This window comes from Protopterus annectens, chromosome 11.part0, assembly GCF_019279795.1.
Source record: "Protopterus annectens isolate FY-2018-M chromosome 11.part0, PAN1.0, whole genome shotgun sequence".
Classification (NCBI taxonomy): domain Eukaryota; kingdom Metazoa; phylum Chordata; order Ceratodontiformes; family Protopteridae; genus Protopterus; species Protopterus annectens.
In genome coordinates, this window is record NC_056745.1 from 238,579,543 (window position 1) to 238,595,517 (window position 15,975).

At 39.6% G+C, this 15,975-nt stretch overlaps 1 protein-coding gene across 1 annotated transcript in view; it reads right to left on the bottom strand.

Annotated features, from left to right (window-relative positions):
* Positions 1–14,597, bottom strand: part of SSPN (sarcospan) — a 153,798-nt gene extending 139,201 nt beyond the window's left edge. Inside the window, exon 1 of the mRNA XM_044087659.1 lies at positions 13,961–14,597. Within this exon, the coding sequence (XP_043943594.1) occupies positions 13,961–14,272 (312 nt within the window). The 5' untranslated portion in view covers positions 14,273–14,597. The remainder of the gene's footprint in view (positions 1–13,960) is intronic.
* Between the last annotated feature and the right edge of the window lie 1,378 nt (positions 14,598–15,975).

The following is a 15,975-nucleotide window of genomic DNA, read 5'->3' on the forward strand; positions in this document are numbered from 1 at the left end:
AATATAGAAGAAGGCCTAAAAAGTACTGACTCATTAAAGAAAGAGCTGTGCTGTAAGCGAAGGAAGATGGCAATCTACAGGAAGGGCAAAATACTAGAAAATATTATCACTGTCAAAGGAATGACTCTTTGAAGGGCCTAAATGCTGTGGGTGGAGGAGAAGAGTAGCATAAAGAAGAGAAAAGGCAAAAGGAGCATACGTGGCCTTAATATATTAGATCACATTATTGTAAACAAAGAACAAGGTTGAAATTCAATGAAACAAGCAGTAAAAGATTAATTGCAGTTATGGATGGACTTATAACCAACCACTAAGATTTTTTTATTGATAACAGTAGATAGAATCAGCATGTATAAGAGTCTGAACAATAATTCATTACCTAAAGAAAGAGGTATCCTTATTACAGGATATTCAGTAGTCAGAAGTATGAGAACTATATATCTATGTAAGCAAAACTATTTGACTAGAGTGAGTATTTGTTTAGAGCAAAAATCAAGGACATGAAAATGCATTGACCTTATACTCTATGCTGGTTCAAGTGCTATAACAAAACAAAATAATGTTCTGAAGTTGCAAGAGAAATAATTTATTTACTGCATTATATCTCTGGAAGAAAGTACACTAGCCATTTTTTCAGGAATAATATACCAGAAATATTATGAAACACATGCAAATTGTAAAACAGACTGGCTAGTTAACTCATATATCTCAAAAACTATTGGTCTGAGATATTAGTCTTTATAGAGCATCTCAGACTGATAATAGGTATCCATGCAGGCATAAGCGATGAGCCATACTTATTAAAAGAAGAGAAAGAATTACCACAGGGGACATTTTATTTTAATATAATTCTGTTAGATCTTACAAAAACATAAACATTTGGACTGAAATTTTTGGTGAAAAATGTTTTAGTCTGATCAGCCTGGCAGTGTGCTTTGACTGAGGACTGATGCAAGAAGATGCCTCCATGTTTCTCAGATATTTATATCTCTCACAGGTTGTACTATCAGTTGATAGCAGCAGTAAACACAGAGGCACAGTATACTAACCTCGAAAAAGGGCATAGCAAAATTAATTTAAAATGGGTGGCGAAAGCCAAACACACTCTGGCTAGGCTTATAAATGCCCTAGGGCAGATAGCCTAGTATGAACCTATGAACCTATGAACCTATGTAAGTATAAGGTTGTTGCTACACTGGAAACCACATTTGTCACTCTTCTCAAAATATTCAGCCAAGATTTTAGAAAAAAACTGTCATAAAATGCAGTATTATTTCTCTGCCACAGCATGCATTCATCAATACCCAGAGTATTGAGGTGGCTATGCTATAATGACAATGTTCTCCTCAATGATAGGTGATATTCTTGTAATAAACGGCTATAAAACAGATTAATTGTGCTACCACTGTGGATCAGCAAAATATCTTTAATATCACAGATCATTCAGTTTATGTCTCACAAGTAACATTTGTGAAATTAGTTCAACAAGACTTTGGGTTGACTAAGCTTCAATTTTCCTTATAATTAATAATGTCACTCCCAAGGGCTCATTCAGGGGCTATCAGCTATTCTTTACACAGATGTTTTAATCATCATTAAGTTGGAACTACTGATTTCAATCATGAAATACAGCCTTCAGATGTAATTCACATGTAGTTGACCAGTTTTTGTTTCTGGTAAAAAATGTTTCATATTAATCTTAACACAAACAAAACAGTGGTCTCTAAAATTCAGCTGAGACTTCAGGATTTGCAGGTCTTTTCATTCAGTGACGTACGTAGCCTGTACCAGATAACTAATTTGCCTTTAGGTGCTTAGACATATACCTTGAGCTTGATCTTACTTTATCTTCTAGTTTGTTTCTCTTAAAGAGGGAATATATCAACAAAAATTAAAATATGCTATATCTGTCATCCTCTAACACAAGAAGCAACAATGACTTTAAACAAAGGTGTTTTAATTCCTCACTTACAAAATTGTCTCCCACTCTTTGCTTATAACTCTGATGAAAACCTAGCCACTGATCATATGACATTCAGCAAAATACTTAGGTCTGTCGGCAATCTGCATAAAAATGAATACAAAGGTTTCACTTTGGATTAACCAGGTTGGCTTCCTTTGAAAGAAAAGTCGTGTCTGCTTGTAACCGTATTTTTGCACAAACTACCTTAATTGCTTCCACTTCCTATCAAGCCTCTCAATCTATCCTGTCTAACATATCCTCTCTTCTGTTGTGCACATTCCAACAAAAAATGAGATATACGTCCTACCATAGGGAAGAAGGCCTTCTGCCCTTTTAGACTAACTGTTTTGGAAGTAACGTTCCATTTCATTCAGTTATATCTAACTTTCCAGCACTTAGCCAGTTTCTGTTTGAGACAGTTTCATAAGTTTCATTAAATGTTTTGTAATATGAACACTGTTTGTCTCATCTGTACTTTTTCATTTATTTGCATGGAGATTCTTCCTCTCTCTCACACTCCTGGCCTTGTTCTTTTCTACAGCCTTATAAGAATATCATTACAAATACAATATGCATACTATAACTGCATGTTTATATGACTTAGGAGCACGGTTATACATGATGTCTGTATACGTGTTCACTACATATGACCGAAAGTTCATATGACCAAAGTCCATTTGACTGAGACCAAATGACCGAAAGTTCATCTGACCGAAAACCCATATGGCCGAAAACTCAATTGTCCTAAAAATAGCACTGGCAGGTATATGCCCTGTTCCCCACTGTAGTGCTACCCTGGAGTGAGAATATAAAGTAAGGGGGGGTGTGGGGGGCTATGCACCTCACCCCCTCCTAACTTTATATTCTCACTCCAGGGTTGCACTACAGTGGGGAACAGGGCATATACCTGCCAGTGCTGTTTTTTGGTCAAATGAGTTTTCGGTCATATGGGTTTTCAGTCAAATGAACTTTCGGTCATTTGGTCTCAGTCAAATGGGCTTTGGTCATATGAACTTTCGGTCATATGTAGTGAAACCCTGTATTCATGTCTTTGAACCACTATGCATTTTTAGATCATTAGCAATGATGATATATGTTTGTGTATATGTGCGTGCATGTGTGTAGGTGTATGTTTTACATACGGGTCTAAAAATAAACTTCACCCATTTAAAACTGAAACAAAGCATTTTTTTCTATAATTCTGACACTGTTTTTAAAAGCACAAAATACACTTGAAACATCTGACAAAAGTTTCAGCATTGTTTTTTTTTTTTTTTTTTAACAGTGGAAAAAAAGCTCTATGGCTTTACCATGTCATTAACTAAAACAATCTAATTCAATGGGCAGTTATATAAGTCCCAGGATAACAGAAAGCCTACTGTATACATGCAGAATATTGCAAAAGCTATAACAATGTATGGCACAGCACATTTTGTGATAAACATTCCTTGCTTTCATTGTATAGGAAAGCATAATAAAACATTGACAAATGTAAAATGAAACAACTAGGTTCTTATTCCTAATAAAATTAAATATATATTAAATCTATAGTACAGACTTCTGCTTGTACTGAAACAAATAAACTGAAACTGCTAAAATACATACTACATGAAAGTACATTTATACATATTTTACGCCACTATGGCTTTTGACAGGTCAGAGCAATCCTGTTAAAATCAATTCACCAGAAAATCCTGTAGTACAGCTGTATTAGTGAAGTGAAATGAAAATAAAATTGCAACATTTCATTTAAAGAGTTTCTCCCTTTAATTTCTCCAATTATTTCCGTTTCTAACACCATGATGTGAATGGACACCATTCCTAAGTAAGGGCATGATTAGAGTTCATGAAATTAGTATAGTTTCAGTCTTTGATAGAGCTAGAGTGCTCTTCTCAACACCTGCAATGTACCTAGTATTTCCCCCTTCTGGAGATCATTTGAGGTTACATGTATTCATAGCATATTTAAATATAATTGCAGCCTTGTCCCTCTAACTACTATTGCAACTACTATTGCAACTCTGGGTATCTTTCTTCCACATTGCTCTCATTTCCAATTGCAAATCCTGATATTTTATAACTTTGGCTGTGTGTGTGTGTGTGTGTGCGTGTGTGCGTGCGTAAAAGCTCTGATGGTCATTAGCCTACTATGGAGTTATCAATCTGTTTTTGAACTGTTTACAATGGGTAATCCCATGTGATATAAACTTCATCAGTCCCTATAATGCTTTATGGTTCATATGTCTAGTGCTTCTCAGCTACTTCTCTGTTGTAGTGTTTACACAACCCCCAATGCAACAATCTTGTTGCATTATTATGCATCTCAATATGCAGACTATCAGCCATAAGTGTATCACACCCAGCAATGAGATGTGCAACTGTTTCCAGTGTTGTTTTAGAGGACCTATGTCTCTGTTTCTCTCACTTGTTCTATAGAGAAGAAAAGAAACTTGTAACATTTACCTTTGAGTCATTGAGCAGAATTATAGTCAAACACATGGTTCCGCTATGAGTAGCTAGCTGAGTTGTATATATCTGTGCTACATCTGTTTATAAGCTTACTTTTAAAACAGTAGTTGAAATTCATTTGAATAATACCAGCAACACGAATGAGAACAAACATTAACTCTAATATTGAAATATCAAGTCACGTACCCATTTAACAAACAGTTTCCCATTACACAAAATATGTGCATGACATGGAAGTATCTACATATCTCTATCCCTTTGTTGCATAACATAAGGTCTCTAAGATAGTCAGGTTGCATTCAACCCACTTGAGCATAATTAATATTCAACCACCTCTAGATTTTGCAATGTATATTTGAGTTTGTCCAACATATTCTGCGTGACTTGCTACTTTAACAAAACAAGTAGCCTTTTTCAGTGTCACCATTCTAATGGGAATTCCTCTGTCTCATAGGTTCACAGGATCATAGGTAGGTACTAGGCTATCTGCCCGAGGGCATTTATAAGCCTAGCCAGAGTGTGTCGGCTTTCACCGCCCCATTGATTAATTAACTGAGCCTCTGTCAAGCAGAGCCAATGAAGTGATCCCAGGGGTGTATTTTCTGTTACCCATCCACTCGTCAAGGCTTCTTTTGAAGAGTGTTATTGACGGGCTCTGCCTAATGTATTTAGGAATTTTGCTCCAAAGCATGGAGAGTCTCTGTGACAGGAATCTATCCCTCCAGCATGTTCTATTTATTGTTGTGGCGAGGTTTAGCTCACTAGAGAGCGTGGCTCACAGTGACTTGGATTTCTTTAGGTGGAGCATGTCCATCAATTCTGAGTTGGACATGGCTTTGTAAGTCATGCAGAGAGATCACCTCTGAGTAAGCGATATACCACTGAGTACAGCCGGAGTTTTTTCAGTCGGGCTGCATAGGACATATGTTTGAGGCCAGTAATCCTCTTGGTGAGGTGCTTTTGTGGTCTTTCCAGCTGTTGGAAGTGTCTTGTTAGGTACATCCCAAATGGGGCATTGTACTCTATGATGGGTCTGATGAGTGACGAGTAGAGGGGCACTATAACCTCTTTATTTCTAGATGCAAACCCCTTAGTAATTAGATGGGCCACATAGAAGGATTTCCTAACTACTTTGGCAATATGATTGTCAAAGGAGAGATTATTTTCTACCTGGGTCCCCAGATCTCTTATTACCTCTTCTGTATTAAGGGGGCTGCTGCCTATGTGGTAACTCGTGGGTGTTTTGTTTTTCCCAAACGGGATGACTATGCATTTTTTGGCATTTAGCTTGAGGCCATGACTTTGACACCAGGTGTCTGTCTCAGTAAGGCCTTTTTGAAGGATGTCCGTGTCAGCCGGAGAATCAATTATGGCTGCCAGTTTGCAGTCATCGATGCACTTGGTTACCCATAGTTCTCCTGTGTTTGCCTGTACTTCTGAGAAATATATGCTGAACAGTAGGGGTCCCAGAACCGAGCCTTGTAGGACACTACTTGTGACTGGTTTAGAGTCGGACCTGGAGCCTGCTATTCTTACCGTGTGAGTTCTGTATGTAAGCCAGTTGGCAACCCATCTTGTGACATAGGGGTTTATGTTCAGGCTGGTGAGTTTTTCTATAATTCCCGAGTGAGGAATGGTGTTGACCACCTTGGCAAGATCAAGGTAGGCTGTGTGAACCACTTTTCCCTCGTCTATGGCCTTGGTGACTGTCTCGAAAAAGTCATCCAGGTTTAGTAGGCATGATCTGCCCTTAAAGCCGAACTGGGTCGGGTCAAGTGTTTGTAGGTTCCCAATGTCTTTGTTAATGAGTTCCATGATGATATGCTCCATAGCCTTGCAGACCAGGCTAGTCAGGCTTATGGGGCGATAGTTACCAGGGTCAGTTGTGACCCCTCCTTTGTGGAGCAGAATAACTGTTGCTGTGAGCCATTCTATGGGCACATAGCCTGTGGAGAGGCTAAGGTTGAACAGCGTGTTTAGGTGGGGGGTTAGTTTGTTCTGTAGTTCATGCAAGACGCAGCCTGGGACACCATCTAGCCCCATTGATGCTGTGATTTTGGCTTTTGAAAGGGCTGTTTTCACCTGTGCTTCTGTGATTTCCGGAACACTACACTTTTCCGGTATTGTTGTGGACCCTTTTGAAAGTGAGAGGGAGGTGAAGTTTGCACTGAATCTATCTGCCAGGATGTTGGCAATATCAGTAGGTTCAGTATATTTTGTGCTACTTTGCACTAGCTCAGAGCATATCTGTGAGTTGCCACTTAGATTCTTGACATAGCTAAAGAAGGCTTTGTGATTATCTTTCAAATCCTTGGCTATTTTTCTTTCGAAGTTAGCCTTGGATGATTTTATGAGGGACCTTAGTTTCTTACTGATACTGATCAGGGATGTCTTTCCTTCTTGGGATTTGCTTTTTTCTGAACTAGTTTCCTCCTTTTGTTGTATAACCCGTTTATGGCAGGGGTCCACCAGACTAGTTTCCTTCTCTTAGGGGAGAGAGTCTTGGTTTGGCTAGGGATGGCATGATCCATGCATCCTTGTAGGTACTCATAGAATGCAATTGTAAAGGATTCTGCATCTTGGACAGTGTTATCCTTTAGAGTGGGGGCTGTGAAACTTACCACCTCTGCCTTAAGTAAGGTGAAGTTTGCTTTAGAAAAGTTTTTCACTGTGGTTTCCTTGGTTGGGGGGGTGGTGGGATGTGGACGCCCAGGGTGATTAGTTTATGGTGTGATCTAACCAGTGATGGGTTGACCTCCGGTACGGAATACCTGTCGCCCATGTTGGTGATGACCAGGTCCAATATGTTGTGACCTCTGGTAGGGGAGTTTACCAGCTGATCCAAGGCTTTGAGTTGATAAATTCCAGGAACTGCTGAGCCTGGGAGTTTGTACTCAAGTAGTTTTCCCAATTAATGGTAGGGTAATTGAAATCACCCAATATCAGGGTGTTTGGTAGGACCTTCATGTTTTCCAGTGTCTCCAGAAAGGCGGAGTGGTGGTCCTGGGGGGTCATGGAGGGTGATCTGTAGCAGGCCACAATTTGCATTGCAGATTTGCCCAATGTTAGTTGCACATGGATGAGCTCAGAAGTATCATGCTGCGCCACTAACCTGGAGGTGTGGGTATCCTTGCTGAATATGGATACACCCCCGCCTTTTGTGTTTTGGCCTGTTTTCTGTGGCCAAAACATGTGGTATGAGTTGTAGCCCGGTAGTGCTGGTGTGCTCTCTGGAGCCTTGAACCAGGTTTCAGTTACTGCACAGATGTTGACGTTCTTCATACTTAGGAGTGCTTTGAGCACATGCATTTTGAGATTTAAACTCCTGCTGTTGAGTAGCATAACCCTCATTTTTTAACTTGTGCTGTTTATGGAGGTGGGTTTGAGTTTTGAGCCTTGCCTAAAAAAGGCAATATGGGGGCAGCAAGAGCCTTGGCCAGTATTCGAAAGCCAAGGGGTGACAGGTGCAAGCAGTCTCTTGCGGAGTAACGCGGCTTGTCAAGCATGTCATCCCAGGCTGACAGACACTGGATCCCCTATGAATGACACCAGAAGCTTAGCCAATTGTTGAAATTGATCATTTTTTCTTTATACTGAGGTATCATTCTTGGAGAGGGCAGGATGCTACTCAGGGTCAGGGTCATACCCACCTGGGCTACATGATCAGAGAGCTCTTCCATGTCTCTTTTCATGTAGTCCAGAGAGATATGTCTCAGGTCATTCACACCAACATGAACAATGACAGAGTCATATTTGTACTTGTTCTGGAGTGACCTGAGTGCTTGTGTTATATGGCGGATTCTGGTTCCCGACAGGCAGCTAACTAACCTTTTCCATGTCCAGCCTAGTGAGTGGGGTGTCAGTGTGCTTGACTATTGAGTCACCTATTACTAGTGTGTTAGGTATGTTATTTTGCCTTAAGGGCTGTGATTGTGCGGCACATTGATTTTGTGTTTTATGTGTTGCCTGGTTTGTGACGGGAGGTGCAAGTTTTGTGGGTGTCTAATTTGGAGATCTCTGATGCTTTTGCAGGTTTTTATTTAGAGCCTCTGAGTATGATTTATGTGTATTTTTTCCAGTGCTGGTTTAGTAGGTCTATGTGATGCTGGAGGTGTGGTGCAAGTGTTAACCTTCTCCTCATGACTGTCTGTTCCAGTCTTGGGTGGAAAGACCTTAGCCTCCAGTATGGCTGTATAATTGCATCTCTCGCATATGTTAGTGTTTTGTGGTAGGAGGAGAGGGCTGTCTGTGTACATGAGGCAGTTGTAACATTGCCTCAGGATACCCAGATTCACCAGCTGGACTGGAGAGTACACCTGAAGTTGCCCTTTGGTCATGCCTGAATAGTGGTGTGAGCTGCTTAGTTGCTTGGTTGGTGAGGGGGTGGATAAAGAGCCATGCCCTGCTGGGCAGTCAAGTGTCGGGCTATATTAGTGCTCGCTATTATGTCTGAGCAAGTGCTGGAGTGTAGGATGCTTTTTGAGTGCTTAGGTTGAGAGTTAGACTAGTTTCAAGGGAAAAACTGAAGAGGAGACTTAGTGGAGCTGGGAATAATTTAACCCTAGCTAACTGGTGCTGACTGGCGCACAAAACTGTGCAAACACATTTTTTAAACTACTAACATCTGGGCTGGAACCACTCCTCCAGGGACAGATGGGTGCTCAAAGTTCCCCTCTCTCACAGGTGAACAGAGAAACTTCCCTCTATCCAAGTAAGGTATGGGCAACTCAGAAACTTGTAACACAGCCCTGAATTCAGCACTAGCCTGAAAACTGGACTATACTAGCTTAGAAAGGCGGGAAACAAGAATATTTTTTTTTTTGGAAAAGATAAGGCAAAAACAGTAAAAAGGACATTTAAAACAGCTTTAAATGACTACGAGTGATCAGAAAAGGCTATAGCACTTTAGTGTGTAGCCTACAACAGTTAAACAATTCATTTAAACAAAAAACTTTTTAAAAGTGCAGGCAGTCAAATAAGTACAATATGTGAAAAAAAACAAGCTTTTAAATCACAATAAGTGCTGGAAAATCAGCATTTAGGCAGAAAACAGTTAAGTACAGTAAGAAAATACAGAAAACTGATACTCAATCACTCCAAAGTCTCTCTTTTAAACTAGAAGGCTTGTATCAGTTTAAGGCTTTCTAGTGCTTTCCAGTAGGTTAGTTACAGGAAAGATGGGAAACAAGTGCAGATGTGGTCTTTTAAACCAGAAAGTTGAAAGAGATGGACAACTTCCCGAATGATCAATAAACTGCAATTCCTGGGCCAAGAACCACTCCTCTTGTGGTAGACAGGCTACCTAGTACTTACCACAGTATTGTACAGACAATGCTAATATCGGGTCTATATCAGAACACTGAAAGTTCACATTTTTGAATGTTCTTACATCGTCCCCTAATCAGCAAAAGCTGATAACATCGAACATTCAGAACAGTGAATTTTTTCCTAAGGAAAAAAGTTGTTGTTCCAAAACACATACACACAACACAAGCACACCAAACAAACAGCAATCCACACACATACACCCAAAATCTTACAGCTAACCCTACACTAAACTGTACAAACACCACTAACTATCCACTTACCTTAACCCAAACCTGAACCCTAAGGTCCGTCACTATCGCACACTCACCTCACCCGCGCCCTAACCCTAACTCACCTAACCCGCCCTAACCCTCACGTCCACACAATCGCACACATACCTCCCTCGCACCCTAACTCTAACTCACCTAACCCATGCCCAATCTCACACTTACCTGAACCCGACCCGCAACTTTCCACCACAGCACTGAAAATAGCGAAACGACAGAAACGGAATTCTTCCCTAGGAAAAAAATTTGGTTATCTGTCGTTTTGCTATTTTCAGCATTCACTGAATAGGGGTTGATGTAAGAACATTCAAAAGTATGAACTTTTGATGTTCTGATATAGACCCGCTAATATCAGCCGGAAAATGTATCACATAGATGGGAAAGACCAATGTTATATGACATACAAGAATGAAAGAACTAGCAAACCAGATTTAGTGAATGGAACTAGCTACTTCCTCTTTAAATAAAAGCAACCTTATGATAACTATGGGTGAGTGGTGAACACTCATACCAGTATTAGAATAGGTGTGGCATCTTCAGAGAACAATTCTATACAAAACGGTTAGTCTGCATGCCTGACAGGCTAATATAGACGAGTTTTATTGATAGTTAAACAGTGAGCTGTTCCATTAATTATTGCTGTACCTCACTATGGCAAGTCATACACTCCATGTATTAGACAACAGAGATTGCTTAATACAGTTTCTACCTCATGAGTGTATCCCTAGTTTGACTCAGCCATATGCCGCGGTCGTACGGTGGTAGCATTGTTACCCCACAGCAAGAGGTTCTCCCGTTTGATTCTCGGCTTGGCTTGGGAGTGCCTTCTGTGTGGAGTCTGCATGTCCTCCCCGTGGTTAGGTAGTGATCGAAAGACATGCGTGCGTAAATGGGCGTGCCTTCATAGAAGGTTGGGCGTCAAGCTGGCACCTCGGCTTTTCGTAAAAATCTACTGCCAATCATTAGTGGACCGGAGTTCCGCTGTGGCGACCCCTTACCGGGAAAAGACAAAAGACAAACAGCATCTATACCTAACTTAATATTTAATCAGTTCTTCATTCCTCCTTAGTACTTCTACAGATTCATACATTTTATTTGCTCATAAGTCAGTAGAAATGTAGCTGTCAGTGAAAAGCAGTAGTTTACAGTCTCTCTGTCTTAGAACAGAGTATGGATTGGCATCACTTGTATAACCATCTCACTGTATTTGTTTTATTTGTTTATTGGTTTATTTATTTTTTGCTTTTTTATTTATTTATCTATGGCAGTGGGTATTGTCTTCATATTTTCAATTATGATTTCATATTCATGTTTAATAATGGAAATTCAATAAAAGATTCTTAAAAAGTGTGTTTGCTTGAGTGTGTGTTTGTGTTTTTCTGTGTGTGTGTGTGTGTGTGTGTGTGTGTGTGTGTGTGTGTGTGTGTGTGTGTGTGTCTGTGTGTGCACATGGGTGTGTTCACTTATATGCATTTGAACATATCTGCAATATCCTCGGGATCAACATATTCACTCATTGTAAAGTCTGGATTGCTAAAGTGTTTGGGAAGTGCAGTCTAGAAAATGTATCAGTTTTAAAAATATGCCATGATCTAATAATTTCCCTGTTACAGTATTTATGGAATCTGAAAACTCTGTTAAACTTTTTCTGAGTCACATGAGAATGTATATCATGATGATTCATGCTGAAAGAAAGAAATACTTCATCCAGCGTGGCCTTTTATGTGTGTGTGTGTGTGTGTGTGTGTGTGTGTGTGTGTGTGTGTGTGTGTGTGTGTTTGTGTGTGTGTGTGTGCTTGTGTGGTATACAAGAATATCTGTATCCAGCTCTATCACTGTGACAGTAAAGCCAAAATCTTCCTGATTCCCATTACAGTACATAACTAATTAAAGTAAAAAAGGATTAATTACTACATTTTATTTATTAGCTCTCAAATATCATTTGCAAATTTTATTCAAGACAAACTACGGTTTTGCATTTTCTTTGGGGAAGCCAAACCACTTGCAATCCAAAAGAATCATTTAAGACCACTGGCAAATCATTTATGAAATCATAAAATCACAAGTTAAATATGAATGCACACAACCACGGGTTAGATCAGTATATATTGAAAGGTACAAATCTATTTTTGGGACTTAAACATAAAGTAAAATTTGAACACTGAAATATTTGAATAGTAGTTAACCACTTACTATGATAGTTACCCTTGGAACCTGATAAACTACACGTGTTTTATAGTCTAACGTTCTAGAAATTTTATTTTGGAAGAAATATGTTGGCAAGGGAACAGGCAGGGATGTCCAGATCAGAATAATGCAGGTTGCCATTTAAAGTGTGTAAGGACAGTGTGCATCTTAAATTGTGATGCTTTTCTTGTTTGTTATTCCTTATTTAAATCTTGACAGCCTAAGTACATTTAATTCTTTGAGCAAGCACAGGGCAGCTAGAGTTAGTTGGTCCAGACAACTGTGACAGATACCATTGTTTTCTCAAGACATGTCCAATCAAGGTTAAGTGCTTTACTTTTGACAAAGCTGCAGATCCAAACCTTGAGATTAGCATTCCTGATTTCAATTCAAAAAAGCAAAGTATTATAAAAATGAAACAACACATTTTCTAACTTTATAAACAGACCATCACATGTGAACTCAAAGCACTTGATTGACAAGTGATATATTGGAAGGAGGAAGCAAGACCCAAACCTGTAAACTAATCTGAGTAGGTCACTTTTTGCTCAAGTGACTTAATGCCTGTAATTATGTATGAACAGATTCCACTACAGTTTAAAAATAAAATGTTTAAAAAGCTAATTAAGGTTACAAATAACAGCATTTCTGTTTTCATTTTTGTCCCAGAAGCTGTTCATCCTCATAAAGACCAACCCAAGTTATTAACAGAAAAAACATAAGAACCTATTTATTATAGAGTCAGCTGCATACTGGGGTTTCTGTCATCATTCCAGTGAGACAAAAGCTCCTCCTCCTCGCCAGATTCTTACATGGGTTCAATAGTGTGTGTTATAAACAACTTTGGGCAATATTGCATTTAGAGTTTTGGGTGCAGAACAATGATTTTTATGCACTGGTTTGTTAAGATTTTGTTATCCACTCGTTTTGACTGGAAATATCGCCAGCCACAAGTTAAACCATCAGAGGTGGAGAGTTCACGTCTGATGGAGAGCTCCACTCATTTGCTAGGTGTTCCCATCAGGAACTTCCGTACCCACAGTATTTTATCCCGCAGGAAATTCATACGTATCGTATTCTAGCCCGCACCCGCAATAAATAGTAACAGTAAGAGCAACAACAATTCTACTGAAATAATGTAGAAGGAGGTTCCCTTCTGTCATAGAATGCAATGCATGTTCAGTATCCACATTACTTGCTGTTTACCTAGTTCAAATGAAAGACAATATTCATTCCAACTGACATTAAAATACACCACACTCACATACAGGGTAGATAAAAATCCCTATAACCAGTTGCTGGTCAGTTCAACAACGATAAATACTCTTAAAATGGCACACCCTATGAAGTCATTTTTAATTAGTGCTTTCCATTTAGCCTTTAGAAATCCTGAAGTGCACCTTCATTTTTATTTAAAACCAAAAAGCAGAGGGACCGACTCCCTCAAGTAAATAACAACAGTGAAAACTATTCCAAGTTTCATGTTTACTTAGAAGTAGATAAAATTAGAAATGACATGCATTCAGCTCTGAGCTCTCAGGGCGGTGTCTTCTTTTATTAACATCCCCCCTAAAATGACTAATAGCTGTGCAATCTGACAGTTGTGCGTTTAATTATGAGTGGGGACACTACAGCGTTGTTGTTAGCTAACATGCAGCTGGTTTGGGGCTTGTGGGCGAGCCGGACACCATGCAAAGTAGGGGTCACTATTAGATCAGAGCTGTTGGAAAAGGCAGTAAATGCTTACAGTGATCCCCGCCCAGTGTGGAGTGTCTCTGACTAGCAAAGACGTGCTGATGCCTGCCATAAGAAAGGCCACAGCTGTGATGGAAATGCCAAGAACCAGTTGTAGTAAAGCAATCAGCAAAGGAAATCGGCAGCCCAGACAAGTCCGGTGGTCATCTCCTCGGCTCGGCTTAGGGGTCCCTGGGTCACCCTTCTTCTGTTCTGGCGCTCCCTTCTCTTGCCCGGGGTTCATTTCGATCACTCCCTCGGTGGGCTTCGCCCCTTGGTTTGGCTTGAGTGCAGCGTTGTTTTGGTTGCTTTGCTCGGGCACCATTTGATAAAATGTCCTGGAGCTCTTTTGCCTTTCCCCCCAAAGGCTTCTCTGTGCTAACCGAGGCGGTGCTGGTATTTGGCATCACGGGGGCTGAACAAATATGGAAAACATTTGGCGCTGACTGTCAAACTGAAAAGCCACATATAGCACAGGAATGGAGAGTGCGGGAGGGGGAGACGGAGACATACAAAGATGAGGGGGGATCGAGGGACTGCTTAACACTCAACGCAGAGGTAATGCTGTCATTGGGCTGGAAAGGAAAAGCTGCCTGTGTGTGGTGATTATCCCCAACACAGCAGCCGAATAAACACTTGTCAGCGCAAAAAAAAGTTACCGTGCAGCAAATCAGTTTCTCTTTCTTAATTCTGTAGTTTTCCATAATGCTGCCAGTGATAGTCACCATGTGCAGTGTACACTGTGTGTGCTTATATACCTGTATACATATCTATTTATATGTGCGTGCGTGCGTGTGTATCTATCTATCTATCTATATATATATATATATATATAGACACGTGTGTGTGTGTGTGTGTGTGTGTGTGTGTGTGTGTGTGTGTGTGCGCGCACGCGCGTACATACACAAAGAGCTCTGAATCAATCAGGCTCGAATCTCAACAGAATGAGGGACAAATCTAGAAATACTCAGGAACGCTTTTAAAATATTAGTACCATTAACATCAGACATCCACATATTAAGAGAATTAGAATCAGTATGCATTTTCTGAAGAAAAATAAGTATATAACTCTGTTGTCATTATTTATTAATTGTACTTTATAACGTTTTCTCAAAAAAACAAAAACATTGGTTTTAGGAGGGACTGAATAAAAACGTGAGTCCAAATCCGGGACAGTTCACACACACACACACATACACACACACACACACCTGCATGCGCGTGCCCACAAACACATAACTATTTTACTTATTTATTATTCAGAGACGTATGATGGTGTAAATGTAAACTTTTTATTCTTACGGGGTTTCTTCACAAATTTTCCTATTGCCCCCCTTACAAAAATGTAAGTTCTCCTTCCTAGTGCGAGCCGGTACACTTTTTAGGAAGAAAAGTCTTTGCCATGCTTGAAGCACTGGAAAATGTCGATTGTACAAGTGAATACAGACAAATGAACACACCGGAGCATTGTAATGCATATGTATTTTATGTGTCAAATTCTGGGTACCTATTTTGAACTAAAAATGCAGCCATTTTCGTTATAAAATGTGCGGTTTTATTACACATCGGTGATGTTTAAAGTTGTTTTATTTAACAAACATTACAGTTACAGGTATATTATTAAAAAATCATACCATACCATCGCCCTCACCTTTTAGTGCAAAGATTCTGGACAAAGTCATACATAGTGGGGGAACCAATGCCCACAATTTGGCACAGATTTTAAATACTGCTCTTAGAAACTTAAGACATTTTCAAGAATAATTGGTCTTGCATTAGCATGTACTGCCTAAAGTATATAACATATGAAGCTGAAACATCTGTCGATGTTGGGTGACTTTAGTCCTGAATGATTTGCCAGAGAAATACATTTTTATGAGGAACAGTACTGACTAAAATATGAGGCAAAATGTTATTATTATTTGAAGATCTGGACAGTTAATAAGTATGGAAAATATCTTTCTGAATGAACAACAGTATCTATATTTAGAAATAAATTGTGATTTGTAACTCTCTCCTTATCTTTGG